Raw genomic sequence first — 25324 nt, 5'->3', positions numbered from 1 at the left:
AGTTCTCTCTTTTCTCCCTCCTGACCCCTCTGCTCGTCTCCCTGCGGCTTCTCTTCTTTGGAAATCTGAGTCCACTTCCTCCACGTGCACGTTCTCCTTCAGGTCCTTGGTCCTTGCAGTTGAAATTCAGGTCTTTCAGAATCCTCCTGGAGAACTGCCTCAGTGATGGAGAGCCCTGTGCCATCTCCCTGGAGCAGAATTAGTCACTATTTCAGCGCCCCCATTAACTACCCACACAGCACTTTTCATACTGTATTCTGATTAGTTGCAGGGCAGTGTTTCTCAGCTGGGAGTGACGTTGCCTCCCAGGGGACATTTGACAACATCTAGAGACATTTTTTATCATAGCTGGCGGAAGGGTGGGGCAGTTCTACTGGCGTCTAGCGGGCAGAGGCCAGGGATGCTGCTAAATGTCCTACAGTGCCCAGGACGGCCCTACATCAGAAGCATCCAGCCTAAAGTGTCAGTAGCGCCAAGGTCGAGGAAGGCTGTCATGGGGGTATCTGAGGTTCTTTCTTTTTTTTTTTTTTCTCTTTTTTGCAGTAAATGGGCCTCTCACTGTTGTGGCCTCTCCCGTTGCGGAGCACAGGCTCCGGACGCGCAGGCTCAGCGGCCATGGCTCACGGGCGCAGCCGCTCCGCGGCATGTGGGATCTTCCCGGACCGACAGACACACACACACCCACCCACCCACCCACACCCCACCTTCCCATCTTGCCAGCGCACACACACACACACCCCACCTTCCCATCTTGCCAGCGCCGACCACCCCCAGTACCTAAGGGACCCCCGTGTTAGCTGAGTCATGGCCATGCTGGTGACCGTAGCTAAAGCTCCGAGGCGGGTGTGCAGGCAGAGCACGGGCATCACCTCAGAACCGCCTAAGTGAGACGTAGACCAGGATGGTTCTACTTTCAGCTGTGAAAACCAGAGCCTCGTCTTCCTCAGTTAGGCTTTTTCTCTGTCGTGGATGTTGTTCAGTCACCTGGCACCAAAATGGGGGGGGGGGGGGGGGGGGGCGGGGCGCGGGTTCTCACTTAGTCATTCGTCTCTAGTTCCCCTGTTTTATTATTCTCTAAACCTTTTGGTTCTTCCTTTCAGTTGCCCCTACACTCCCACAGTCACCGTTCGAGACCTAACTGTCCTGACACTTGGTTTTGCGTCTGGCTCTGGTGCTGTCACGTCGTCCCACTGCTTAAACCCATCAGTGCTGGCCTGGCTTTCTCTCCCAGACACGGAGCCCACCTCGGGTCATCAGTCCCCAGACTCCTCGCTCCTGTCCCCCAGCACCGTCTCCTTTCTGTGTTTCGGGAACGTGAGGAAGTCCTTTTCCTCTCCAGGCCCTTACGAGTTTATCTTCTTTTATGTAAAGTCCATTCATCATGCAGAGCCTGGCTGAAATCTACCTCCTGAAGTTTTCCTTGCCTGACCTCTGACCTCTGCTCATCCCTACTCTCCCTGCATCCCTGCACTAAATAAGCCTTTTAGAGTATGCTCTGATATGTACGCCTTCTTGTTGGTGGTTTCTTGCCAGTTGTTGGTAGCATTTCAGTATCGGACTGTCTTAATGTTGCCAAGTGGATTTTAAGCTTCAAGAAGCTTCAGGAAGAGGCCAGGTTTTCCTACTGCAGGGCCCCCAGGAGTCCCAGTGCAACACTGCAGGAGGCAGAGTGACTTTCTTAAGCTGAGCCGCAGTGGAGGCTGCAGCAGGTGGGGAGGCCCTCCGCCTCAGGCTCACAAACACATGGTCCTCACAGAAGCTGAATGTGGAGGGCCTTCTCTCCAGCTGTTTAGGAAGGGAAACAGATTCAGAGACCTTAAGTACTTTGACCAAAAGCGGCAGCCAAGATGCAGTGATGTGAGTGCTTGACGACTCCAGGTGACTAAGTGCTGTACCCACTGCCCAGCCTCCAGGCTCTCCAGACTCAACGCCCTCTCTACCTTTGTGAAGACACCCATGTGGTCCAGGCATAACCTGATCCAGCAACTTAATTAGCACATGATTTAACCAACTGCCCTTTTAAAATTAGAGATGCTGGGCTTCCCTGGTGGCGCAGTGGTTGAGAGTCTGCCTGCCGATGCAGGGGACACGGGTTCATGCCCCGGTCCGGGAAGATCCCACATGCCGCGGAGTGGCTGGGCCTGTGAGCCATGGCCTCGGAGCCTGCGTGTCCGGAGCCTGTGCTCCGCAACGGGAGAGGCCACGACAGTGAGAGGCCCGCGTACCGCAAAAAAAAAAAAAAAAAAAAAAATTAGAGATGCTAAAAATCTTACGTATCCTCAGAAAGAAGGAATGTGTGTATATGTGCGTGTGTGTGTGTGGGGGGGGTGTTCTAAAATTTAAGTGTATCCGAAATTTTCAAATTAAATTAATGAAAATATTGTTGGCTTATGTTTTAAATTTATAAAGCATTTGTCTTCAATGAAAGGTAGAGCACTTTTTGTCTCTCATTTATATTCTAATATTTCTGAATTATCTTGATTGTTTCCATCTGCTGAATTATGGGACTCAGCAGTAGTTATGAAATAGTAATTTCTTTCTTTTCCCTTATGTTGTGTGTGTTAACATTTGTAAATAAGAGTTTTTCTTATTTCTAGGTACAGATTTATGAATTAGAGGAACATAAGATTGAAACATGGAGGGGTAAGCACTGTTGAGTGTTAAAAACCTTTTAATATGAGGAAAAACATGTTCTACATATGTATAAAATGTTTTAATTTCACAGGTCCTCTTCTCTCTGCTTAATAACTGACTACATTAAGACATTTCTTTCTATATTAATTTTGATAGTATGCCATACTACTATAAATATTACCCACTCTGTTTAGTACACATGTATAGAGAACCTATAACAAGTCTTTAGACTAAGGCTGGGATATAGATGGGATATAGTAACTAGTGCCCGAGTCTCTGGCCCCCAGTCGAGCCACCATTCGCCTCTAAGTATTACCTTCCAAATCTTCGCCTTTGTATAGAAAATGCACCAAAGGAATGCCTGAAATTAACAAAAGCAAGGATCTGTTCCTATTTAAATTCAATCATTATTTCTTTACATTATTATTATTTCTTTACAAATTATGGAGACAAGTAGAACAAGTGAAACTTAAACTAGATGATTTGGATAAAATCACACGAAAATAACTTCAAGATTGCTTGCTTTCGTTTGCAGTATTGAAATTCACCCTTTATAATCACAATACCCTTTTCTGAAATGGAGCCACTTTTTAAATTGTAATTTCATGATTGTGAAATTGTTCAGTCTTAATGAGACCCAGCCTGCTGGGTTGGTACAGAGGGGGCAAAGGACCAACCAGTAAGAATATCCTCGATGGGAGCCTGTGATGGGGATCCCTGAGGAAGAAGCCTCTGTAGGGTGTTCGGGGAGAAGCCTGCATTAGACACTGAGGGGCCAACTCAACTCAAGGAAACTTTTTCATTTAAACCTGAGGTTTAGCTTTGTGTTCCCGTTATCTGCTTGGTGTGACAAGCACCCCTGTGACTGGCTGCGAGATCTGAACATCCATTAGGATGCTCTAAAGAGAGCTGGGCCTCCTTTAATCCCATATGATTTAGAGGTTTCATTGAACGATGTATTTGATTGATGATAGCTTTATCAAGTCAGACCAAAGTCAGTCAACATGGGATCCACATTTTAGCACTGCCTATCATGCAGTGAATATATATATTTTAACACCAAGACAGATACTTTGTAATAAATTCTATTGTATAAGTAATGTCAGACCAAGGTTTAAGTGTATTTACATTTTGATATTACATGGTATTTGGTAGTAATAATAATAATAATAATAATGTTGAGATTTTCTTGAATGCCTTCTGTGTAGAAACCTCAGTAAAGCAAATTACAGTTTATCTTTACAAAGATAATGTCTGCATACTAGAAAGATCCCCAGATACAGTAGATCAAGCTTTGGTGTCGAAAATAAAACTTAATAACATTTAAAGAACAAAGTTTGTTATAACTTTTACCTTTTAACTTGTGAAAATTAGTTTTAAAGGATTTCATAGTCTTCCTTTGTTGAGGGTGATAGTGACTTGGTAACATTCTAGTGACCTCTGCTGGTATTGCTCTTTTATCAGATTTCTTGACTTTTCTTCTGATTTTTACAACATCTATTGTAATACTGTTTTTAAATACTTAACTTTTCCACAAAGGCAACATCCTGAAACAGTTTGGAAGTTGTTTAATAATAGCCATGACTATAAGTAACACAATAGTGTTCAGTAAATTAATTCGATTTGGGTTTTTAATCCTTCTAATTATTACCTGTAAATTGAAGGGTATTTTAATTTATGTAATAATTACAAACAGCAAATACGTTACTAATTACATATTTTCTTTCTATAAATACAGAGCTTTATTTACAAGAAACGTTTAAGCCTTTAGTGAATATATCTCCAGATGCAAGGTAAACTTGTCAAGTTTTTCTCCTTTGAAAACATTCCATTCATTCAGATTCATCTGTTTTGTTACCATGGGTGATAGATTTTTTTTGTTTTAATCTAGATAGGGGCCAGCCTCCTTAATATTAAATTCAGTAAACTCAGAGACAGTAGAAATCACAGCCATTGTTGGTCCAAAGGACTGAGAATGAACTAGGAAGATGGTCATACTGAGCAGTTTGAAAGTCCAGATCACCTGCAGCAGAAACCCACTAGGGAGCTCATTAAAGCTGCAGATTTCTGGGCTCTTCTCCCAGTCAGTCTTTGGACGGTTTTAGTGCCCTGGAATGTGCATTAAAACAACTCCCCCAGGGGTCCCAACGTGCACTGAAGTTGAAAAATCAGTCTCCTTAGGCACTGGTCCAGAGGTGGTCAGAGGATGGGGCTGCCCACAAGTGTTGACCCAAGCCTTCTGGGACAGCTCGGATACATTTTCAGAAATAAAAGCATTCTTAAAACTAGTGCACTAGTGAGCAAAAGTGGAATATTGATTTTTATTATTTTATTTCCAAGTCCTAAAAAACAGCTCCACCCAGCACACCTCCTCGTCGGCAGTCACAGGAGAGGCTGGAGCAGCCAGCAGTGGGCAGGCTGAGCACAGAAGCGGCCAGTGCAGGGGGCCCCCGGCCACAGTGCCCTCTGTTGCCAGGGTCGTCCATTAGCTTCCCGAGGGGTTAGCTTCTGTCATTTCTCAAATAAAAGCATCAAACCTGCTACTAAAAAACTGCTCTCCTAGAGATTTTTGTAGCCCACACTTGGATTTGAGGCTTATGAACAGATTACGGAAAATCGAAAATTTTGCTGAGATCTCCAGTTTAAAACTTTTCTAGAACGCTGTTTTAGGTCCGTCAACCTTTTAATATTGTAATTTAAAGACACAAAGTACGTTTAAAGCAGGGGTGGTCCAAAGTTTTCTAATTCTTCTTTAAAGCCTCCTAACAACTGTAATGGCTTTTCCCGCAGCCTCTTCGATGCTGTACACTCGTTGATCAAAAATAAAATCCACAGATTGCCAGTTATTGACCCTATCAGTGGGAATGCACTTTATATACTTACCCACAAAAGAATCCTCAAGTTCCTCCAGCTTTTTGTAAGTAGTTTTTAGTGTTTCTAAAGACATAGCTGCATCTACTTTAATTTATTTCAAGTAAATTGGCTCCTGTTACCCTCATAGAAGAAATCGTTAGTTTTGAGGTCTCCATTTCTAAACTTCAGTTTCTCAACTCACTACTATTTGAACTGTACATTCTCAAAGTTGATTCCAGTTAAAAAGTAATCACCTTTCAGTGCAAATAAAAACACTTGGAATTCTCTATTTAAGTGAGAATATTTTATCACCTAAAATGAGAAGAAGCAAAGCAGTTCGCGAGTCAGTCTGATTAAGGAACTACTTACCCAAGATAGCTTGAGCCAGACTGCCTTATGATGCTTTACTGGTGTCATGGTTGGGGACATGCTCAGAAGTCCTGGCCCCAGGATGGTCTTATTATTTACTGCAGCAGTGATAGAAAAGCCCAAAGCAAATAAAATTTTGACAACATAATACCATGTTGGTCCAAATCAGGGCTATATTGTCTGTAGGTTTTCTCAACTGCATCGGAAATGAGATGGCTTCCTAATCATCCAAAACTCAGAACCTCTTCGGTCGGCAGTATTAAAAAGAGGCTCAGAAGGGCCGGAGTGTTCACAGGAGGGCTTCAATTTTTTCCTTTTAATTACATGCACTGAAGTTGAGGTTATAAGTAATTGGTCAGCTAGAACCAGTAAGGGGCCTCATTCATAGTTCAGAAGAGATCATATTAAGAATCATTTTTTTAAAAGAATTTAGTAGACATTAAAAATCTACGTCAAGTTAGCTTTCCTGTCTTCTCCACAGCTTCAAATTAGGAAATAAAGCAGCATTCCAGTGTGGCGTGAAGGAGCCCAGGCTGCTCCGACAGCAGCCCAGAGGGTTTAAGTGATGGGGAGAAATGCCTTGTCCATCAAACCAGCCCTATATTTTAAGTCTGTGTAAATGTAGCAGTTATCATGTTTAAATAAACACTAAGAAAGAATGTAGGAAGGAGAAGAGTGATTTACAAAAAAGCATGAAGTTTGGTAAAGAGGCAGTCTAGGGAAGAAGAATTAAGGAGGCGGGGACATTGTTGGTCAGACTTCCTGTCTGCCGTGGGCTGAACGCATGCAGTCGCCTTGGCACTGAGCTTTAACAGGACCCAGGGCCCAGGACCCAGGGCGGGGCTGTACCAGGCTCTTAGCCCACGTACCCCTTAGAGTCGCCATTTTAAAACAGTACTAATCATGAGAGGAGCTAAACAGTGTTAAGCATTACGCTGTGTCAGGCACTTCACATGATAAAGCTAATCCTAGCCACCACCCTCTCAGGTAGGTATTTTTATTCATCTGATTTGGAAGCGATAACATTCAGCAAGGTTGCGTAGCTTTGCCACGGTTGCCGGTGGTGGTGGTGGAGCAGCCCTCCTTCTAACTGCTCCGTCTGTCCGTGTCCAGAGGCGGCTTAGATCCTCGGGCTCAGGGCGCCTGGCTCACAGGGCCGACGGCGCCCAGAGGCCCTTAGCGTTTCCGTGGCCACGCTGCCGACGGGGAGGCACAGCCTGAGACAGGCCTTTGGCATCTTCTCCTCTACAACAAGTAGAGGAGGTGGCCTCTGCCAGTACTGCCTTATATTTGGGCCAATATGGTAATTAGAATCATGCTGTTAGAATATTCAGCTAGGGATTTTCAGATAAAAATGCAGAATTTTAAATAAACTCCAGAACCTGATTTTTACTGCCTTGAGATCATGTTCCGAGAAAAAAGTAGCGTTGCCCTTAGAGACATTTGACAGTCAGCCTAAGTGTGCAGCTGAACAGGGGTTTATCCTGCATCGAGATGGGCTAGATGACCTAATAGGTCTTTCTTTTTTTCTCTCTAAATTTCTAGGATTCTCATGATTTGAATATTGATGAACTCTTTGACTTGAACATTTTGTTTCTTCTAATTGTTCATCTTTTCCTGATAATTATAAGGTACACCAGGAGGATGGAATCAACTGTACCCTTTATAAAAGGTGGATTTTTGAAACCATAGACCTTATTTTGTTTTAGTCAAACATGATCCTAGACTTCTCTCTTCTGACTTCTCCCTCCTCCTTTAAAACAGCCCGTGAAAAGAAAAGTTAACTTTTAAATGTTCTTTTAATTCTGTTCAGTTGGCTTGTTCTTGTTCCTAGTAGACAAAAATTGGAGTCCTCCAATGGAGAATTCAGGGTGTAGAGGTGGGATGGTGTGGGAACTAGCTTAGCAGCTCAGACAGCCACCATCAGACGCTTTGGGTTTGGCAATGTGTGGGTTCTTAATAAACATTACCTAATGATGACAGCAGGACAATGAATTTAACATGAATAATTTAAGAAGATTCTCGGTGGCTGATGGGTCTTAATTTCCAAATAGACCTGTCGTTCCCTCCTGTCCGGTTTTCCAGTGGGTGAAAAGAAGGAGAAAATGTTACAGTGTTAGTGCTTTGCAGTATTTTTACTAAGTAGTTAAATAAGCATAAACATATAAGCTGGTTTGAACAAAAGACACAGTTCTTGTATGTAACATTTTCATGTTAATTCAGATATCCGGGTGGATTGTTAGAAAAGACTAATTTGTTGCACATAGTTTTTCATCGAATGTGGACATGTGAACACTGAAAAGGTCTGCTCTGGCTCTAGAGCATCTGTGCCCGTCTTCCTGTCTAGATGTCTGATATGCCAAAGCCTGCTTTCATGAAGCAGAACCTGGGTGCACTCGGAATCGGGACCTACCACAACATCGCCTTCATACACCCAGACACTCCCATCATTAAAGCCTTGAACGTCTTCGTGGAAAGACGAGTGTCAGCCTTGCCTGTTGTGGACGAGTCAGGTCTGTGTGCTGAGCCATACCAGTTGAACAGAAACAACGGTTTATCTCCTTAGGGTAAAACTACTGTTAAATGACCTGGCATATCAGATAAGTGGGGAAATGAAAACTTAGACCAAGGAGTACTCAGGAGAATAAGAATTTTATACTGGCTTATTTTCACATTTTCCATTAAGATATGATTTCATGTCCCTTTTAAAATAGTCAGGTTTATTTTGTTTAGCAATATTTAATTCTTAGTAAATATCTAGTTAAGATTGATATTAAATGCTGTTTTTTGTTTCTAAGATATTATTCTAACATACATTTTTATTTTTAGGAAAAGTTGTAGATATTTATTCCAAATTTGATGTAATTGTAAGTATTTTTAATTTTGTTAAACCTGTCATCTAGAATGCATTTAAAGCATATTCATTAGTCTGTTTTTTGTGACTTTTCCTATTTTAACAATTCCTAGCTTCTTTGAGGATGAGGACCTTATCAGAGAATTCCATAGACTCCCCAACAGTAATTGTACTTTTAATATTCATTGGTTTAGCAGTGAATAACATATTAGTAGCATTTTATTTTTTTAACTTTTTATTTTATATTGGAATATAGCCGATTAACAATGTTGTGACAGCTTCAGATGCACAGCAAAGTGACTTGGCCATACATATACATGTATCCATTCTCCCCCAGACTCTCCTCCCATCCAGGCTGCCACATAACATTGAGCAGAGTTCCCTCTGCTATACAGTAGGTCCTTGTTGGTTATCCTTTTCAAATATAACAGTGTGTACTTGTCAATCCCCAAATCCCTAACTATCCCTTCCCTCCACCTTGCCCCTGCCCCGTAACCATAAGTTCATTCTCTAAGTCTGTGAGTCCGTTTGTTTTGAAAATACATTCATTTGTATCATTTCTTTTTAGATTCCCCATATAAGCGGTATCATCCGATATTTCTCTTTCTCTGACTTACTTCACTCAGCATGACAATCTCTAGGTCCATCCATGTTGCTGCAATGGCATTATTTGATTCTTTTTTATGGCTGAGAAATATTCCATTGTATGTATGTACCACGTCTTCTTTATCCATTCCTCTGTCGATGGACATTTAGGTTGCTTCCATGTCTTGGCTATTGTAAACAGTGCTGCAATGAACGTTGGGGTGCATGTATCCTTTTGGACCATGTTTTTCTCCGGATATATGCCCAGGAGTGGGATTGCAGGGTTGTATGGTAGCTCTATTTTTAGTTTTTTAAGGACCCTCCATACTGTTCTCCATAGTGGCTGCACCAATTTACATTCCCACCAACAGTGTAGGAGGGTTCCCTTCTCTCCACACCCTCTCCAGCATTTACTGTTTGCGGATTTTTTGATGATGGCCATTCTGACTGGTGTGAGGTGATGCCTCATTTTAGTTTTGATTTGTATTTCTCTAATCATTAGCGATGGTGACCATCTTTTCCATGTGCCTCTTTGCCCATCTGTATGTCTTCCTTGGAAAAATGTCTGTTTGGGTCTTATGCTTTTTTTTTTTTTTTTTTTTTGGCTGTACGCGGGCCTCTCACTGTTGTGGCCTCTCCGGTTGCAGAGCACAGGCTCCGGACGCGCAGGCTCAGCAGCCATGGCTCATGGGCCCAGCCACTCCATGGCATGTGGGGTCTTCCCGGACCGGGGCACGAACCCGTGTCCCCTGCATCGGCAGGTGGACTCTCAACCACTGCGTCACCAGGGAAGCCCCTTATGCCCATTTTTTGATTGGGTTGTTTGTTTTGATATTAAGCCACATGAGCTGTTTGTAAATTTTGGAGACTAAATCCCTTGTTGGTCTCATCATTTGAAAACATTTTCTTCCAATCTGTGGGTTGTCTTTTCGTTTTATGGTTTCCTTTGCTGTGCAAAAGCTTTTGACTTTAATTAGGTCCCATTTGTTTATTTTTGTTTTTATTTCCATTATTCTGGGAGACGGATGGGAAAACATATTGCTGCAATTTATGTCAGAGAGTGTTCTGCCTATGTTTTCCTCTAAGAGTTTTATAGTGTCTGGTCTCACATTTAGGTTTTTAATCCATTTTGAGCTTATTTTTGTGTATGGTGTTAAAGAATGATCTAATTTCATTTTTTTACATGTAGCTATCCAGTTTTCCCAGTACCATTTGTTGAAGAGACTGCCTTTCCACCACTGTATAGTCTTGCCTCCTTTGTCTTAGGTTAATTAACCATAGGTGCGTGGGTTCATTTCTGGGCTTTCTATCCTGTTCCATTGATCTACAGTTCTGTTTTTGTGCCACTACCATACTGTTTTGATGACTACAGCTTTGTAGTATAGTCTGAAGTCAGGGAGCCTGATTTCTCCAGCTCCATTTTTCTTTCTCAAGATTGCTTTGGCTATTTGGGGTCTTTTGTATCTCCATACAAATTTTAAGGTTTTTTTTGTTCCAGTTCTGTGAAAAATTCCATTGGTAATATGATAGGGATTGCACTGAATCTGTAGACTGCCTTGGGTAGTATAGTCATTTTGACAATATTTATTCCATTCCAAGAACATGGTATATCTTTCCATCTGTTTGTGTCTTCTCCAGCTTCTTTCATCGGCATCTTATAGTTTTTGGAGTACAGGTCTTTTGTCTCCTTAGGTAGGTTTATTCCTAGGTATTTTATTCTTTTTGATGCAGTGGTAAATGGGATTGTTTCTTGAATTTCTCTTTCTGATCTTTCATTGTTAGTGTGTAGAAATGCAGCAGGTGTCTGTGTATTAATTTTGTAGCCTGCAACTTTACCAAATTCATTGATGAGCTCTATAGTTTTCTGGTAGCGTCTTTAGAATTTTCTGTGTATACTATCATGTCATCTGCAAACAGTGATTTGGATTCCTTTTATTTCTTCTTCTTCTCTTCCATAGCTAGGACTTCCAAAACTGTGTTGAATAAAAGTGGTGAGAGTGGGCATCCTTGTCTTGTTCCTGATCTTAGAAGAAATGCTTTCAGCTTTTCACCCTTGAGTATGATGCTAGCTGTAGGTTTGTCATATATGGCCTTTACTATGTTGAGGTAGGTTCCCTCTATGCCCACTTTCTGGAGAGTTTTTATCATAAATCGGTGTTAAATTTTGTCAAAAGCTTTTAGGTTTTTATTCTTCAATTTGTTGATATGGTGTATCACACTGATTGATTTGTGGATTCTGAGAAATCCTTGATCATGGTGTATGATCCTTTTAATGTATTGTTGGATTCAAATTGCTAGTATTTTGTTGAGGATTTTGCTTCTATGTTCATCAGTGATATTGGCCAGTAATTTTCTTTTTTAGTGGTATCTTTGTCTGGTTTTGGTATTAGGGTGATGGTGGCCTCATAGAATGAGTTTGGGAGTTTTCCTTCCTCTGCAATTTTCTGGAACAGTTTCTAAAGGATAGGTGTTAGCTGTTTTCTAAATGTCTGATAGAATTCACCTGTGAAGCCATCAGGTCCTGGCCTTTTGTTTGTGGGTTTTTAATTACAGTTTCAATTTCAATGCTTGTGATTGGTCTGTTCATATTTTCTGACTCTTCCTGGTTCAGTCCTGGGAGACTGTACCTTTCCATATTAGTAGCATTTTATAATTCTTTGTCTTTTCAGTACATGAGTCACTTATCCGTTACTACAGCATGTGTATGTGTTAAATAGTCATGTTTCTATACCAGAGACATTGATTCATTCTGCCAACAGGCATGTGCTTAGTGCGCAGGTGGATTCCTGGTCACCCACATCCCACTACTTGCTAATTGGGAACAACTGTTCTGAAGAGGACAGCAAATGGCATTATGTAAAGTTCTGTTTTTTATTCCCTGGTTTAAATTTACTAGATTGATTTTGGTCCTACATCCTTCCACTCGATACTTTTCCCCCATTCATTTAAATTCATTTCCTTAGAGTTTTACATCATTTCTAAGAAAGGGAACTGAAACTTTGATAGCCCCAAACCTGCATACCATTTTTTTGCCTTAATATTGACCATAGCATTAAGTATTCTTTTGTAGCTGTCTCAGACCCTTTTGTTTCATCTTATTCTGTTTAATATAACAGACACCAAAAAAATAGGCTTATTTGAATTTGGTTGGGTGGGACCCTGTAAGGTTAATCAGAACCTTGAGCAGCCATTCCGATCTGCAGGGCTTCACTCCGTGATCACCCCCGCAAAGCCTTTCTAGCAAAAGCCTTGTTCCCTAGCCCTGGGGACTTCTTACCCTTTGCAGGTGTTACTCCACCTCTCAAAACACTGTTCATTCAGGGAACATAGGGTAAAAGTGGGGGGATAAATTAGGAGTTTAGGACTAACAGATACAAACTGTATATAAAATAAACAACAAGGCCCTACTGTATAGCACAGGGAACTATATTCAATATCTTATAGTAACCTATAATAAATATATATATATATAAATAAGTCACTTTGCTGTACACCAGCAACTAACACTACATTGTAAATCAACTATACTTCAATTTAAAAAAAAAAAGAACCTATAGGGTAAGGATAGGGGAATCTTCTGTAGGACATACAGTCAGAATTTAACCGTTTTAAATGGTTGCTTCATAATAAAGGTACACCTTATAAGCTTTAAATGATTATTGATAAGATGATGAAATAACAGTACTGATGGCATGTCATAAGCTGGTACAGTGGTACTAAGTTATGATAAACATTAATGTTTTTAAGGAACAGGCTGCTTTGAACTAACTTTGGTCATTAAATGTGAATTGAAATGAAGGATATAACTCACTGTTACTTCATTATAGAACCTTGCTGCTGAAAAAACATACAACAACCTAGACATCACAGTGACCCAGGCCCTGCAGCACCGGTCACAGTATTTCGAAGGCGTAGTGAAGTGCAGTAAGTTGGAAGTACTGGAGACCATCGTGGACAGAATAGTGAGAGCCGAGGTAAAGTGGCTGCATCCAGGTCCCTCCCCACCTCCCCGTCTGCCATGAGCACCTAACTAGGAAACAGTGCCCCAGGAATTCTGAGTCACAGGACCAGCCCGTGAGGCAGCCTTCCAGTCCAGTCCCGTGACACAGTCTCCCTGCTCCAGAACCTAGCACATGTCTTGGCACATAGTAGGTCATCTGTGAATGTTCACTGAATTGAATTTCATTTATAAGTCCTGACATAGCTGAATCAAATAAAGATACTTTCATGGTTTTAAAACATACTTGAGAAAACAGAAGTCCCAAGAGCTTTAAGTTTCATTAGAGTATTGATGAATTTAAAGCTAAAAATGTGTAATTATGTGGTCTTAACAAGTCAGTCAATAAAAGGTATTCTGATCTTTTTTTTTTAAGTTAGACACCCTGCTCCGTCCTTAGCAGAGCTGACTCCCCAAGCTTCAGCTGCCATGGCTTTTACCCTGTTTCACTAGTCTCAACACGAAGTCTTTTCTACTTGAATTTAACATCCATTACTAGTTTTCCAGAGGGTTCTAACTGACTTAGGAATACATCTAAGGTTTTTATTGTTCTTTTGTATATGCCTTTTGAAGATCATAAGCAGAAATAGGTAAGACATTCCTGCCTAATTTTAAGGACAATGGACCACATCCATCTGATGGAATCCTTTATAACCATTAAAAATCATGTTTAAGGAGAATACTGTTGATATGGAAAAATGATATATTGCTAAGAGAAAGACCAGTTACTATATATAGTGTGATGCTTCCTGTTAACATAAGTGCACGTGCATAGAAAAGAGACTAGAAAGACTCGCACCTCAGTATTAACACGGCTGTTTCTGTGGAGAACGCCAGCACGCCTTCGTGTTCCCAAGACCTCTGTTTGAGCGCGTGCTACTGTCAGGTAGGAGAAGAAAGTGATTGGCTTGTCCTGGAAGTCCATCTGGTAAGCAGCACAAACTTTAATATGAAAATAGGTTACTGAGGGAAATACAGGTGTAATTAAAGTTTTCTCAAGTTACCCACCTTGACTTTTTTCATCATTAATTTTTTTCACCGTATGACTCCTTGTTGGGGGACAAACCAGTTTTTAGCTTCAACATGTATATATATATATACACACACACACACATATACGCACACATATACACGCACACATACATACATATACACATATGCATACACATATACGCATACATACACATATATACACATACATACATACATATATACACACATATATATATACACACACACACATATACACACATATTTTATATATATATATAGTATATTTGTGGCTGCACTGAGCAGCTTGTGGGATCTTAGTTCCCCAACCAGGGACTGAACCCAGGCCCTCAGCAGTGAAAGCACAGAATCCTAACCAGTGGACCACCAGGGAATTCCCAGCTTCAACATATTTTGTTAGGAGAAGGGTATACAGTATCAGCGATGATTTGGTTTATTTATATGACAAATATCACACTAGCTTTTAGAAAAGAAACATTCATAAGTTTAGACTCAGCAACAGATGATAATATTTTTGGTGGTCATTTCTGTCTGGCAGAACTAATTCTAAGTGAAATGGTTTCCCCTTGACCTTTAGTAGTTCAAAAGATAGTTATTTATCATTATTAAATGTTAACAACAAAATGTGTCTAGTATAGAATATATAGCATTCTCTGGCCCTAGATGTAAATCAACTTATGATTAAAGTTAATAGATAATTAATTGTGTTATATCACAAGGTTGATTGAAGAACATAACTTTTTCTAGAGAAGCTTTTGAAAGATATTTATGTTGATTAGCATGAGAAAGATGACAAAGTGATTTCTCTTTTAATCTAAAAGCAAGCTATGATGTCGGCACAGTATCATTAGAGACAAACTATAAAAATGATTTCCCGGGCTTCCCTGGTGGCGCAGTGGTTGGGAGTCCGCCTGCCGATGCAGGGGACGCGGGTTCGTGCCCCGGTCTGGGAGGATCCCACGTGCCGCGGAGTGGCTGGGCCCGTGAGCCGTGGCCGCTGGGCCTGCGCGTCCGGAGCCTGTGCTCCGCAACGGGAGAGGCCGCACAGTGGGAGGCCCGCGTATCGCAAAAAAAAAAAAAAAAAAAAAAAAATTATTTCCCCACTCCTCCCATCTCCCTCCTGTGCCACCCATTCTGTACCAGTGGGTTTTAACTGTTCAGTGTGGAGAAGAGGATCTCCAGGGTAACCGACTGGCATGTGGTTGCCTCAAGCCTAAATTCTAAAGCTTTTAAATCAGAGAAGCGTGATGCTCTCTCCCTCCTTTCCTGTTTTAAGGACACTTTGCTATAGTAATACCTCAGAACATTGTCCACTCACTTATAAAAGACTCTCAAGTGGAAAACAAGATGTGAATGTAATTTATTTCACTTGATTATAGTTGATCATCCTCTGTTATTCTTAATATATGAACTTCATAGAGAAAAGGGAAAATATAATCTAAGAGCAGTGACCTTTTATTTAGTTTCACTGCTTATTTGGACTTCTCTCCCAGGTAAAAACAGTTATCTGATAGTTAATAGAAACCGAGATACAACTTTTAAAAATTAAAAACCGTTTTAGAGATTAGAGCCACATGAAGCAGCTATTGTGATACTTCATGTTTTGAATTTATCTTTCATATATTAATATTTTGAAAATAGAAAACTCAGCAGGACATATCTGGCTAATTTTTCTTAAAAGTAGTCAAGCAAATCAGCATTGCATTTTAACAGAGCCAAGGCCATTGCATGGCTCTGTGCACTGTTACTTTCTCTCATTTGTGGGATCTGTTCATTGTATAGCACATGAAAGACTTTTTTTCTAACGTCCATTTTAAACCTTTACTTATTTCAACTTTCACACGTGGCCTCCTTTCCTCTTGTCTGCAGGTCCATCGGCTGGTGGTAGTAAACGAAACAGACAGTATCGTGGGTATTATTTCCCTGTCGGATATTCTGCAAGCCCTGATACTCACCCCTGCAGGTATAAATGCCAGTGTCTGACCTTTACTGTAAGTGCGCAGGGAGCCGGGGCAGGGGCGGGGATGCGGGGCAGCAAGCCCTCCCTCGCCCACCTGCCAGCCTCACCTTTCTGTGCAGTACTTTGTAAACCATTTTCATTTTCTTTGTGGTTTTGAAAAGCTTATAGAAAGTATTCTGACTTAAGAGCATCCCGACACCCAGAAGTGCTTAAGTAATCGAGGATTCGTTGCCATGATCGTCATAACCTTGCCCATTAAAAAGTGAAGATCTCCTCAGTTTTGCTTTATGTTTAGGACTACTAACTGGAAATCGGGGGAAATTCTTTGGGACCTAAGTATTGAAACCATCTACCCTTCAAAAAGAAAAAAAAAAGCTTACTAGTAGTATATAAAAGTTTGACCTACGCAAACTTTTTTCCATTAATAGTGTATGGAAATTACGTTAACTGCCAAACATTGGTGACTAAACTCATTTTCTGCCAGATTAACTCTAAGCAAACCCTCAGGTCACAGTCAGGGAGCCGTGAGGCAGGGGGAGGGAGGGGCCTTTGGTGTTTCTCCTGTGTCACACAGTTTAATCGTTTAATGGCTGAAGGGGTCCTAAAACCACCAGCCCTCCACTTCCCCTCCCCACCCACACGAAGTACAGACAACCCAGCCTCAGGCCTCACAGATCAAGGCCAAGACAGGAGACTAAACCATGTGCCCTTTGAACTCTTAGAAGTTAAACATTAACATGTGCCTTTACTAGGGTATTGATTTTTCTTTAGTTCAGAAATCAATCACACTGGCTAAGACTAGTTTTTACAGTTGGCCTATAGCCTGGAGATACCCACCTGAAAAGGAATCCCCATCACCAGCGAGAAACAGATCGCACTGATTAAGTGAGAAGGACAGGGGCGTGATTCCGGGGGTAGGGGGGCGGTGACTCCCAGCAGGCTGTAGAGGAGCAGCAGCTGGACATTGTTAGAAACGCACAGGTGGGGCCCAGCCCATGTCTGCTGAGTCAGAAACTCTAGACACGGGGCTTGTTGTAGTTATTTTCAAATGTCAGATACGTGAGAACCTGAAACTCATGGTAACCTCTTTTTAATCATTACATAAGTTTTAGTACAGCGTTCGAGTTCAACATGTGTGCACACTACAGAGTGATCACCCCCCAAGACCAGCTATCATCCACCACCATACAGCTGAGCCTCTCACCCACTGCAGCCACCCCCACCCCCTTCCCTTCTGGTAACCACTGCTGTGTTCTCCACGTTCTTCTGTTGTCTTTGTTCATCAGTTTTGGCTTGGGTCTTTTTAGATTCCACATATGAATGAAACCATATGGTATTTATCTTTCTCTGTCTTGATTTACTTCACTTAGAAATAAGTGAAAGATCCATCCATGTTGTCAAAAATGGCACGATTTCATTTTTGTTTTTTTTATGGCTCATGATAATCTCTGTAGTCATGAGAAAAGGACTAAAAGATGTGAGACTGTTCACAGCATTACTTGTAATAACCTCAAACTGGAAATAACCCAAATATCTTTGAGCAGAAGAACGGACAGACTGCATTCTGTCCATTAGTGGAATGCATTGATGGTGAACACACATAGCTGTATCGGACAGTGGATGAACCCCACAGACGAAACAGAGCAAGGAAGCAGGACCAATGCAAAGAGTGTGATTGCATTTATATACAGTTGACCCTTGAACAACATGGGTCCACTTATACGTGAATTTTTTTCATAGTAGATACTGCAGTGCTACACAGTCCATGGTTGGTTGAATCCACAGACACCGAACTGCGGATATGGAGGGGAATCGTGGATACAAAGGATAAGTTGTGGGTAGCGCCCCAGTGTTGTTCAAGGGTCAGCTGTGCAGCTCCTCTGTGCATGTTAGGAAAAGGACTCATCTCCAGGCAGGCTCATCCCCACAGGCACGTAACTTGGCACCTTCAGAAAAAGACGCCCCTTTTCTAGTCAGCTGGCCCTGGGCCAAGGCACACAGCTTGCTGGGCTGAGTCAGGCCAAATGTCAACTCGCTTCTGTCCCCGTGGCCAAGATTCTTTGTGCATTACCAATTCAGAGTAAGCAATTCTTTATCCTCTCTATGTCTTGGTGTCACAAACCATAAGAATGAGAATGTTCGCCTGGATGAGTTTAAATTTCCATCCAAATTTGATATTTCAAAAATTCTAAATTACTAATGCAAGTCAGCATGAATGAAAATGCAAGGAGGAAACGTGTTCCACGGCTGGATTTGGAATGTTTGTTACCACAGAAATAAATACTGTAAAGACAGGGATAGTCGAATTAGAATTCTTTGTAGCACGGTGTGTATAACGCTGTTCATTTAGGAAAATCCCCTGTATTCCTAATAACTGGATTACCGGTGAACACCGGGAGCGGCGCTGTCTTGGAAGAGAGGGAGCGCCCCCATCAGATCAGATGCTAGCATACTCGGGTGACCGTGTGGTGCGAGCATCAGACTAGAGGTCCAGCCTGGGCAGCCCAACCCCGCTGTCCCCTCGGAGCTGTGTGAGTGTGGGCCAGCTTGCTGCTCACCTGTGCAGCCTCCGTCCCTCCCTTCAGCTATAGGATGAGCAGCCTGACACGGGCCTAGTGGCCCTCCAGAGATACTCTGATTGAAACCACAGCCGTGTGTGAACGCTGTGCGCCGTCAGACCCCACACCCGGGACAAGCCCCATATCCAGGACAAACCCCGTACCTGGACAAGCCCTGCTGAGTGGATGTTTGTGGAATAATCAGTAAGAGATGCTTTTTAAAAGAATCTACTATTATGTGAATAAAAGGTACCGGTGGTTATTCTTTTCACCAGATAATGGACACAATTCCCTATTAAGGATACTGATTTGATATAATAACATCTTCTCTTTTTTAAAAAGTTTTTAGCAGTAGTTCACTGTCCAACTTAATTCAGACTATCCAGACAAACCTAAGTGTCCACATGTGCAGCTAGTGAGTAAACAGCCTGATGGCAGTAGCTACAATTTTAGCCCCTTATTTTTATAGAGTGTTGATCTCTTTCAAAGTTGAGTGTCTTCTAGTGTCTGATGAGAAAATACAGAATCTGTTGTAATGAAAAAAATGGCAGCTCCCCCTCCCAACCCATTTCAAAATATCCTGGCAAGCTGAGAATAGGTTTTATGTGCAGTTACTGTAAGCATGTTTAATGCTTTTAGATTTTTATAAGTATGTACAACAGAAATACTTTGCACCTTCGCTAAAACTTAAATACATATTTCTTTTAAAAACTTTTAGCAGCAGAACCCTCTTCTTTTCCAAATTAAACCTTGCATATTTAGAATTATGATATGCAGGGAATTCCCTGATGGTCCAGTGGTTAGGACTTCGTGCTTTCACTGCCGTGGCCCAAGTTCAATCTCTGGTCCGGGAACTAAGATCCCTCAAGTCTTGTGGCATGGCCAGAAGGAAAAAAAAAAAAAAAAAGAGTGCTAGAATTACGATATGCAAAATGGATTAAAAGCATGCTGCAGTGATGGCAGGTGGGGATGGGGAGCCTGGAGCTCACCTGCTCATTCCCCACGTCTCCTAAGGCTCTGCAGGTGCGGGTAGGTGCCACCAGGCAGAGAACCACCACTGCGCTCATATAGGACGTGCACAGCTGCAACGTATTTTTATATGGCTTTGAAACTTTCCTTTCCCATCTCCTAATAGGTGCCAAGCAGAAGGAGACAGAAACCGAATGACAACCGTGAGTGGAGGAGCCCTTGCAGGAGAACTTGAACAAAGATGCTGGGTCACGCTTTGCCTCATGAACACTGACTGCGATAGAACAGAGTCCAATGGCTGAGAATGTGTATCAGGGTTTAGTGATGGGTGTTTTTTCCAGTGATGTTGAAACTAAGCATAAAAAAGAAAGATTTTGTGTTTGAAGATGCGAGCTTGCATTAAAAGACTCTTTTCAGACCGTTGTCTGAAAGATTTCAGATGCTGTATGTCATTAAAGTGCACTGTGTCCTGAATTTCTATTATTTTTCATTTTAAAGAATTCACTGGTATCTAACAGGTAATATGACATAAGGCGAGTGTGTGGCATATTGAGATCTAGTGCCTTATGTCAGAACAGCGATATGTCATCACTACTGCCCATCGCAGCTGGAGCGTCCTTGTGAACTGACACTGCTGGAGTGTGAACGTCTGAACCTTTACCAAATCAGTTTGTTTTCATTAGATTTGTTGAATAGCTGTAATTTGAATATAAATAATTACTTTATAAAACTTTAATGATGGTTTTATGTGTTAGTGTTCTGTTCTGAACTATAGTGTAAACAAGGCTGATTTACAACAGCTTTATTTATTTTTACTTTCATGCAATTTTTTACACATCCTTTGGTGGGTAAACTTCACCGTACCCATTAATAAACCATTGGTTGCTATTTTAAAAGGGCGAAATTCTCATTAAGTTTGATCTGGAAAGGATATGACTTCTCTAATAGCCGCTGTTAGGTTTTAAAAGCTGAAGTTTCTAACAGCATTTGTGGGAACCTCTCTGTGGGGCTGCAAACAAAGTGCCGGGAAGATGTCTATTTTTTCTTGTGTTTTGACATGAAAATCATGACGTTTGTGTGATTGCTGATGCGATTGTTTTGTAAATTTTACTGTGGCATATACAGTATTGTCATATGGTGAGGAGAAACACAATGTTTCCTAATGTAAGTGCTCTGAAAATGTTGACACTATATATATATATATACATATGTGTGTGTGTGTGTGTGTGTGTGTGTGTGTGTGTGTGTATATATGAGTATAGTTTGGTTTTTTGTTTTGGGGGGTTTTTTTGCAGATTGAAAAATTAAAATAAATCTTACTATCTGCCATCTTGTTACAGAAGTTCTTTAAAATACTTTGTATTTCAGCACATTTCTTTTTTTAACATCTTTGAGTATAACTGCTTTACAATGGTGTGTTAGTTTCTGCTTTATAACGAAGTGAATCAGCTATACGTATAAATATATCCCCATTTCTCCTCCCTCTTGCGTCTCCCTCCCACCCTCCCTATCCCACCCCTCTAGGTGGTCACAAAGCACTGAGCTGATCTCCCTGTCAGCACATATTAATTAAAATTCTACATGCAGTTTCCCACTTAGATATTTCTTCCCAAATAAAGGAGAACATGAATTCTCATATTCTTTTTTACATCAACAGAAAAAAACCTTAATGATTTGATTCATAAACTTTCTCCATTATTAAATAGAACATATTTAATTAAAAATGGCCATGCAGATTTTCTTGTGCTAGGTGTCAATTTTTTCATCTCCTAGTAGGCCAAATATGAGAGAAGGAGATTTTTGTCTATGTTTTTCCCCATAGAAATAGTAGTGGTTGTGACTTAGGCTAATGGTAATACTTGGAGAACAATGAAATATCAGAAAGAGAAAGTTTTTAAAAACTCCTTTTAAAACTCTGTCCAAAAAAACCCCCACAAATACCTAGGAATGAACCTGACCAAGGAGGTGAAAGACATATGCTGAGAACTATAAAACACTGATAAAGGAAACTGAAGATTATTCAAAGAAATGGAAATACATCCCATGCTCTTAGACTGGAAGAATATTATTAAAATGGCCTTACTACGCAAAGCAATCTACAGATTTAATGCAATCTCTATCAAATTACCATGACATTGTTTTACAGAACTAGAATAATCCTAAAATTTATATGGAACCACAAAAGACCCAGAATTGCCAAAGCAATACTAAGGAAAAAGAACAAAGCTGGAGGCATAACCCTCCCAGACTCCAGACAATACTACAAAGCTACAGTAATCAACAGAGCATCGTATTGGCACAAAAACAGACATATGGATCAATGGAACAGAATAGAGAGCCCAGAATTAAACCCACACACCTACGGCCAATTAATCTTCAACAAAGGAGGCAAAAACACATAACGTAGAAAAGAAAGACTCTTCAGCAAGTGGTGTTGGGAAAGCTGGACAGCTGCATGTAAATCAATGAAGTTAGAACACTCCCTCACACCATACTCAAAAATAAACTCAAAAATGGCTTAAAGACTTAAATATAAGACATGACACCACAAAATTCCTAGAAGAGAACATAGGCAAAACATTCTCTGACATTAATTGTAACAATGTTTTCTTAGGTCAGTCTTCCAAGGCAAAAGAAATAAAAGCAAAAATAAATGGGACCTAATCAAACTTACAAGCTTTTGCACAGCAAAGGAAACCATAAACAAAAATGAAAACCTATGAAATGGGAGAAAATATTTACAAACAATGTGATCAACAAAAGCTTAATTTCCAAGATATACAAACAGCTCATACAGCTCAATATCAAAAAAACAACCCAATCAAAAAATGGGCAGAAGACCTAAATAGACATTTCTCCAAAGAAGATATACAGATGGCCAACAGATGCATGAAAAGATGCTCAACATCGCTAATGATTAGAGAAATGCAAATCAAAACTACAATGAGGTATCACCTCACACCAGTCAGAATGGCCATCATCAAAAAATCTACAAACAATAAATGCTGGAGAGGGTGTGGAGAAAAGGGAACTCTCCTACACCGTTGGTGGGAATGTAAATCGGTGCAGCCACTATGGAGAACAGTATGGAGGGTCCTTAAATAAAAACAGGGTTGCCATATAATCGTGCAATCCCACTCCTGGTCATATATCCAAAAAGACAAAAACTAATCCGAAAAGATATATGCACCCCAATGTTCATAGCAGCACTATTTATAATAGCCACGATATGGAAGTAAGTGTCCATCAACAGATGAATATACAAAGAAGATGTGGTACATATATACAATGGAATATTACTCAGCAATAAGAAAGAATGAAATAATGCCGTTTGCAGCAACATGGATGGACCTAGAGATTATCATACTAAGTGAAGTCAGAGACAGACAAATTATATGACATCACATATGTGGAATCTAAAAAAGTGATACAAATGAACTTATTTACAAAACAAATAGATTCACATAGAAAACAAACTTATGGTTAACAAAGGGTAAAGTGGGGGGCGGGGTAAGTTAGGAGTTTGGGGTTAACGGATACACACTACTATATATAAAACAGGGCATCCCTGGTGGCGCAGTGGTTAAGAATCCGCCTGCCAACGCAGGCGACACAGATTCCAAGCCCTGGTCTGGCAAGAGCAACTAAGCCCGTGCGCCACAACTACTGAGCCTGCGCTTTAGAGCCCGTGAGCCACAACTACTGAAGCCCGCACGCCTAGAGCCCGTGCTCCGCAACGAGAGCCCATGGCAATGAGAAGCCTGCGCACCGCAACGAAGAGTAGCCCCCGCTCGCCGCAACTAGAGAAAGCCCGCGTGCAGCAACGAAGACCCAACACAGCGAAAAATAATAATAAAATAGATAAAACAAGGACTTACTGTATAGCACAGAGAACTATATTCAATATCTTGTAATAACCTATAGTGGAAAATAAACGGAAAAAGAATATATGTATATACACATATGAATCACTTTGCTGCACACCTGAAACTAACACAACATTGTAAATCAACTATACCTCAATTTAAAAAAGAAAAAAATACTTGGGAAAAGTAAAAAAATCTCAAAGCTGCTAAAATAACAGTTTTTAAACTCAAAGTATCTATTGTCACTCCGCCCCTTGCTTGTGTAGCATACGGGAGCGTGCACAGACTATGCACGGCGTGAAGGAGGCATGCTGTGTGTCTTCTGCTTCAGAAGACAGCTGGGAGCCACGTAACAAAGAACCACGTCAGCACTGTCTCCTCCCACGACGCACACACATGTCCTGCAAGCCTCTGACCATCCCCCAAGCGTACCTTTTTGTTTGTTTAAGGGTTTTGAGTTGTGTGGGCAGGTCAAGCACATCAGGGTGTGGAGCAGATGTGTTACACACAGTGGCCTAAGTGAAGCAACCAAGTCTGGTGGTCAGGCTACAACTAACGAAGATCCATCATCCTTCTGTTTCCACCTAAGAGTTATTTGTTCCCAGCAAATGATCAAGACTGGGTTACAGAAAACGTGCTTCTCCGTGCCCCTCTAGGAATAAGGAAAAGTGGCACTTGAAGGCCAAGTGAAGGAAGGATTCTAAGGGGAAACGTCTAAACAATTTGAGAGCTAGAACTCAGTTTGGAAACCCTTGCAGGACAAGCCTCAAGTGTCTGTAGCGCCCTCATCACCCTGAGGCTCGCTAAGACCCAGCGGGCCATGGGTTCACTTAAGCGCCCACTGTGACTCTGGCCCTCACACTGACAGCACCTCCAAAGACTGTGAACAAAAGTGACGAATCTGAAAGGAAGAGCATATCAGAAACACCACGTCTGTTCCAGAAATGGAGGGCATCTGTTCTGTATTCTAATCTCTGAGAAAAACTTATAGACGTATTGAGCCGATAACATTTCTCATAACATTTTTTTAGAGAAACATCTTTGCATGAAGAGACAGTCCTCTTAAACCACTGGTTCTCAATCTGGGGAGGTTCTGACCCTAGAGGACATTTGGCAAAGTGGAGACATTTTGGGTTGTCACCACTGGGGGTGGAGAGAGGGGCTGTGTGCTACTGACATGTGGTGGGTAGAGACCACAGGTGCCACAAAACTCACTACACTGCACAGGACGCCCCCATGACAAAGCGTATCCAGCCCAAGATGTCTGTAGTGGTGAAGTTAGAAACTCTGCCCTAAACAATCAGAATCTTCTTGGTATTGTGATTGTATTTGTTACTTCCTAACTGAATCCACCTGTCTTTGGAAGAAAAACTCAGTGGGCAGCCTTTCTGGGAAAGGAGACAATTGAAATAATCCACAGGCCAATTCCGTGGGTCCATATGACCCTCATCACAATCTCCTTCCAAAGCATTTTCACCAAAAAAGGGGCTTTTGCTTTGCTTAATAGCACTCTAAGGAGAAAACTGCTACCCACAGGGAACTACGTGGAAAGTCAATTTCACTCCGTTATTTCATTTTCATAAAGAAATCGAGAACAAACTCTAAATTGTTTCTCACGTAAAAGCAGCTACAAAGCTGGCATAATTGTAAGTCCGTGTATGAAGCACA

The 25324-nt window shown here is 41.3% G+C and overlaps 1 protein-coding gene across 4 annotated transcripts in view; it reads left to right on the top strand.

Moving 5' to 3' along the window:
* The window catches only part of PRKAG2 (protein kinase AMP-activated non-catalytic subunit gamma 2), a 277944-nt gene extending 257258 nt beyond the window's left edge, over window positions 1–20686 (top strand). For all 4 annotated transcript variants that reach the window (XM_060021147.1, XM_060021146.1, XM_060021148.1 and 1 more), the window contains 8 exons: window positions 2598–2643; window positions 4373–4427; window positions 5425–5551; window positions 8204–8369; window positions 8686–8723; window positions 13123–13269; window positions 16173–16266; window positions 19957–20686. In XM_060021147.1, the coding sequence (XP_059877130.1) occupies window positions 2598–2643; window positions 4373–4427; window positions 5425–5551; window positions 8204–8369; window positions 8686–8723; window positions 13123–13269; window positions 16173–16266; window positions 19957–19988 (705 nt within the window). In that variant the 3' untranslated portion in view covers window positions 19989–20686. The remainder of the gene's footprint in view (window positions 1–2597; window positions 2644–4372; window positions 4428–5424; window positions 5552–8203; window positions 8370–8685; window positions 8724–13122; window positions 13270–16172; window positions 16267–19956) is intronic.
* The last annotated feature ends 4638 nt before the right edge of the window (window positions 20687–25324 follow it).

This window comes from Delphinus delphis, chromosome 9, assembly GCF_949987515.2.
Source record: "Delphinus delphis chromosome 9, mDelDel1.2, whole genome shotgun sequence".
In the NCBI taxonomy this organism is placed as follows: Eukaryota; Metazoa; Chordata; class Mammalia; order Artiodactyla; family Delphinidae; genus Delphinus; species Delphinus delphis.
This window is presented reverse-complemented; position numbering and strand designations above follow the sequence as displayed.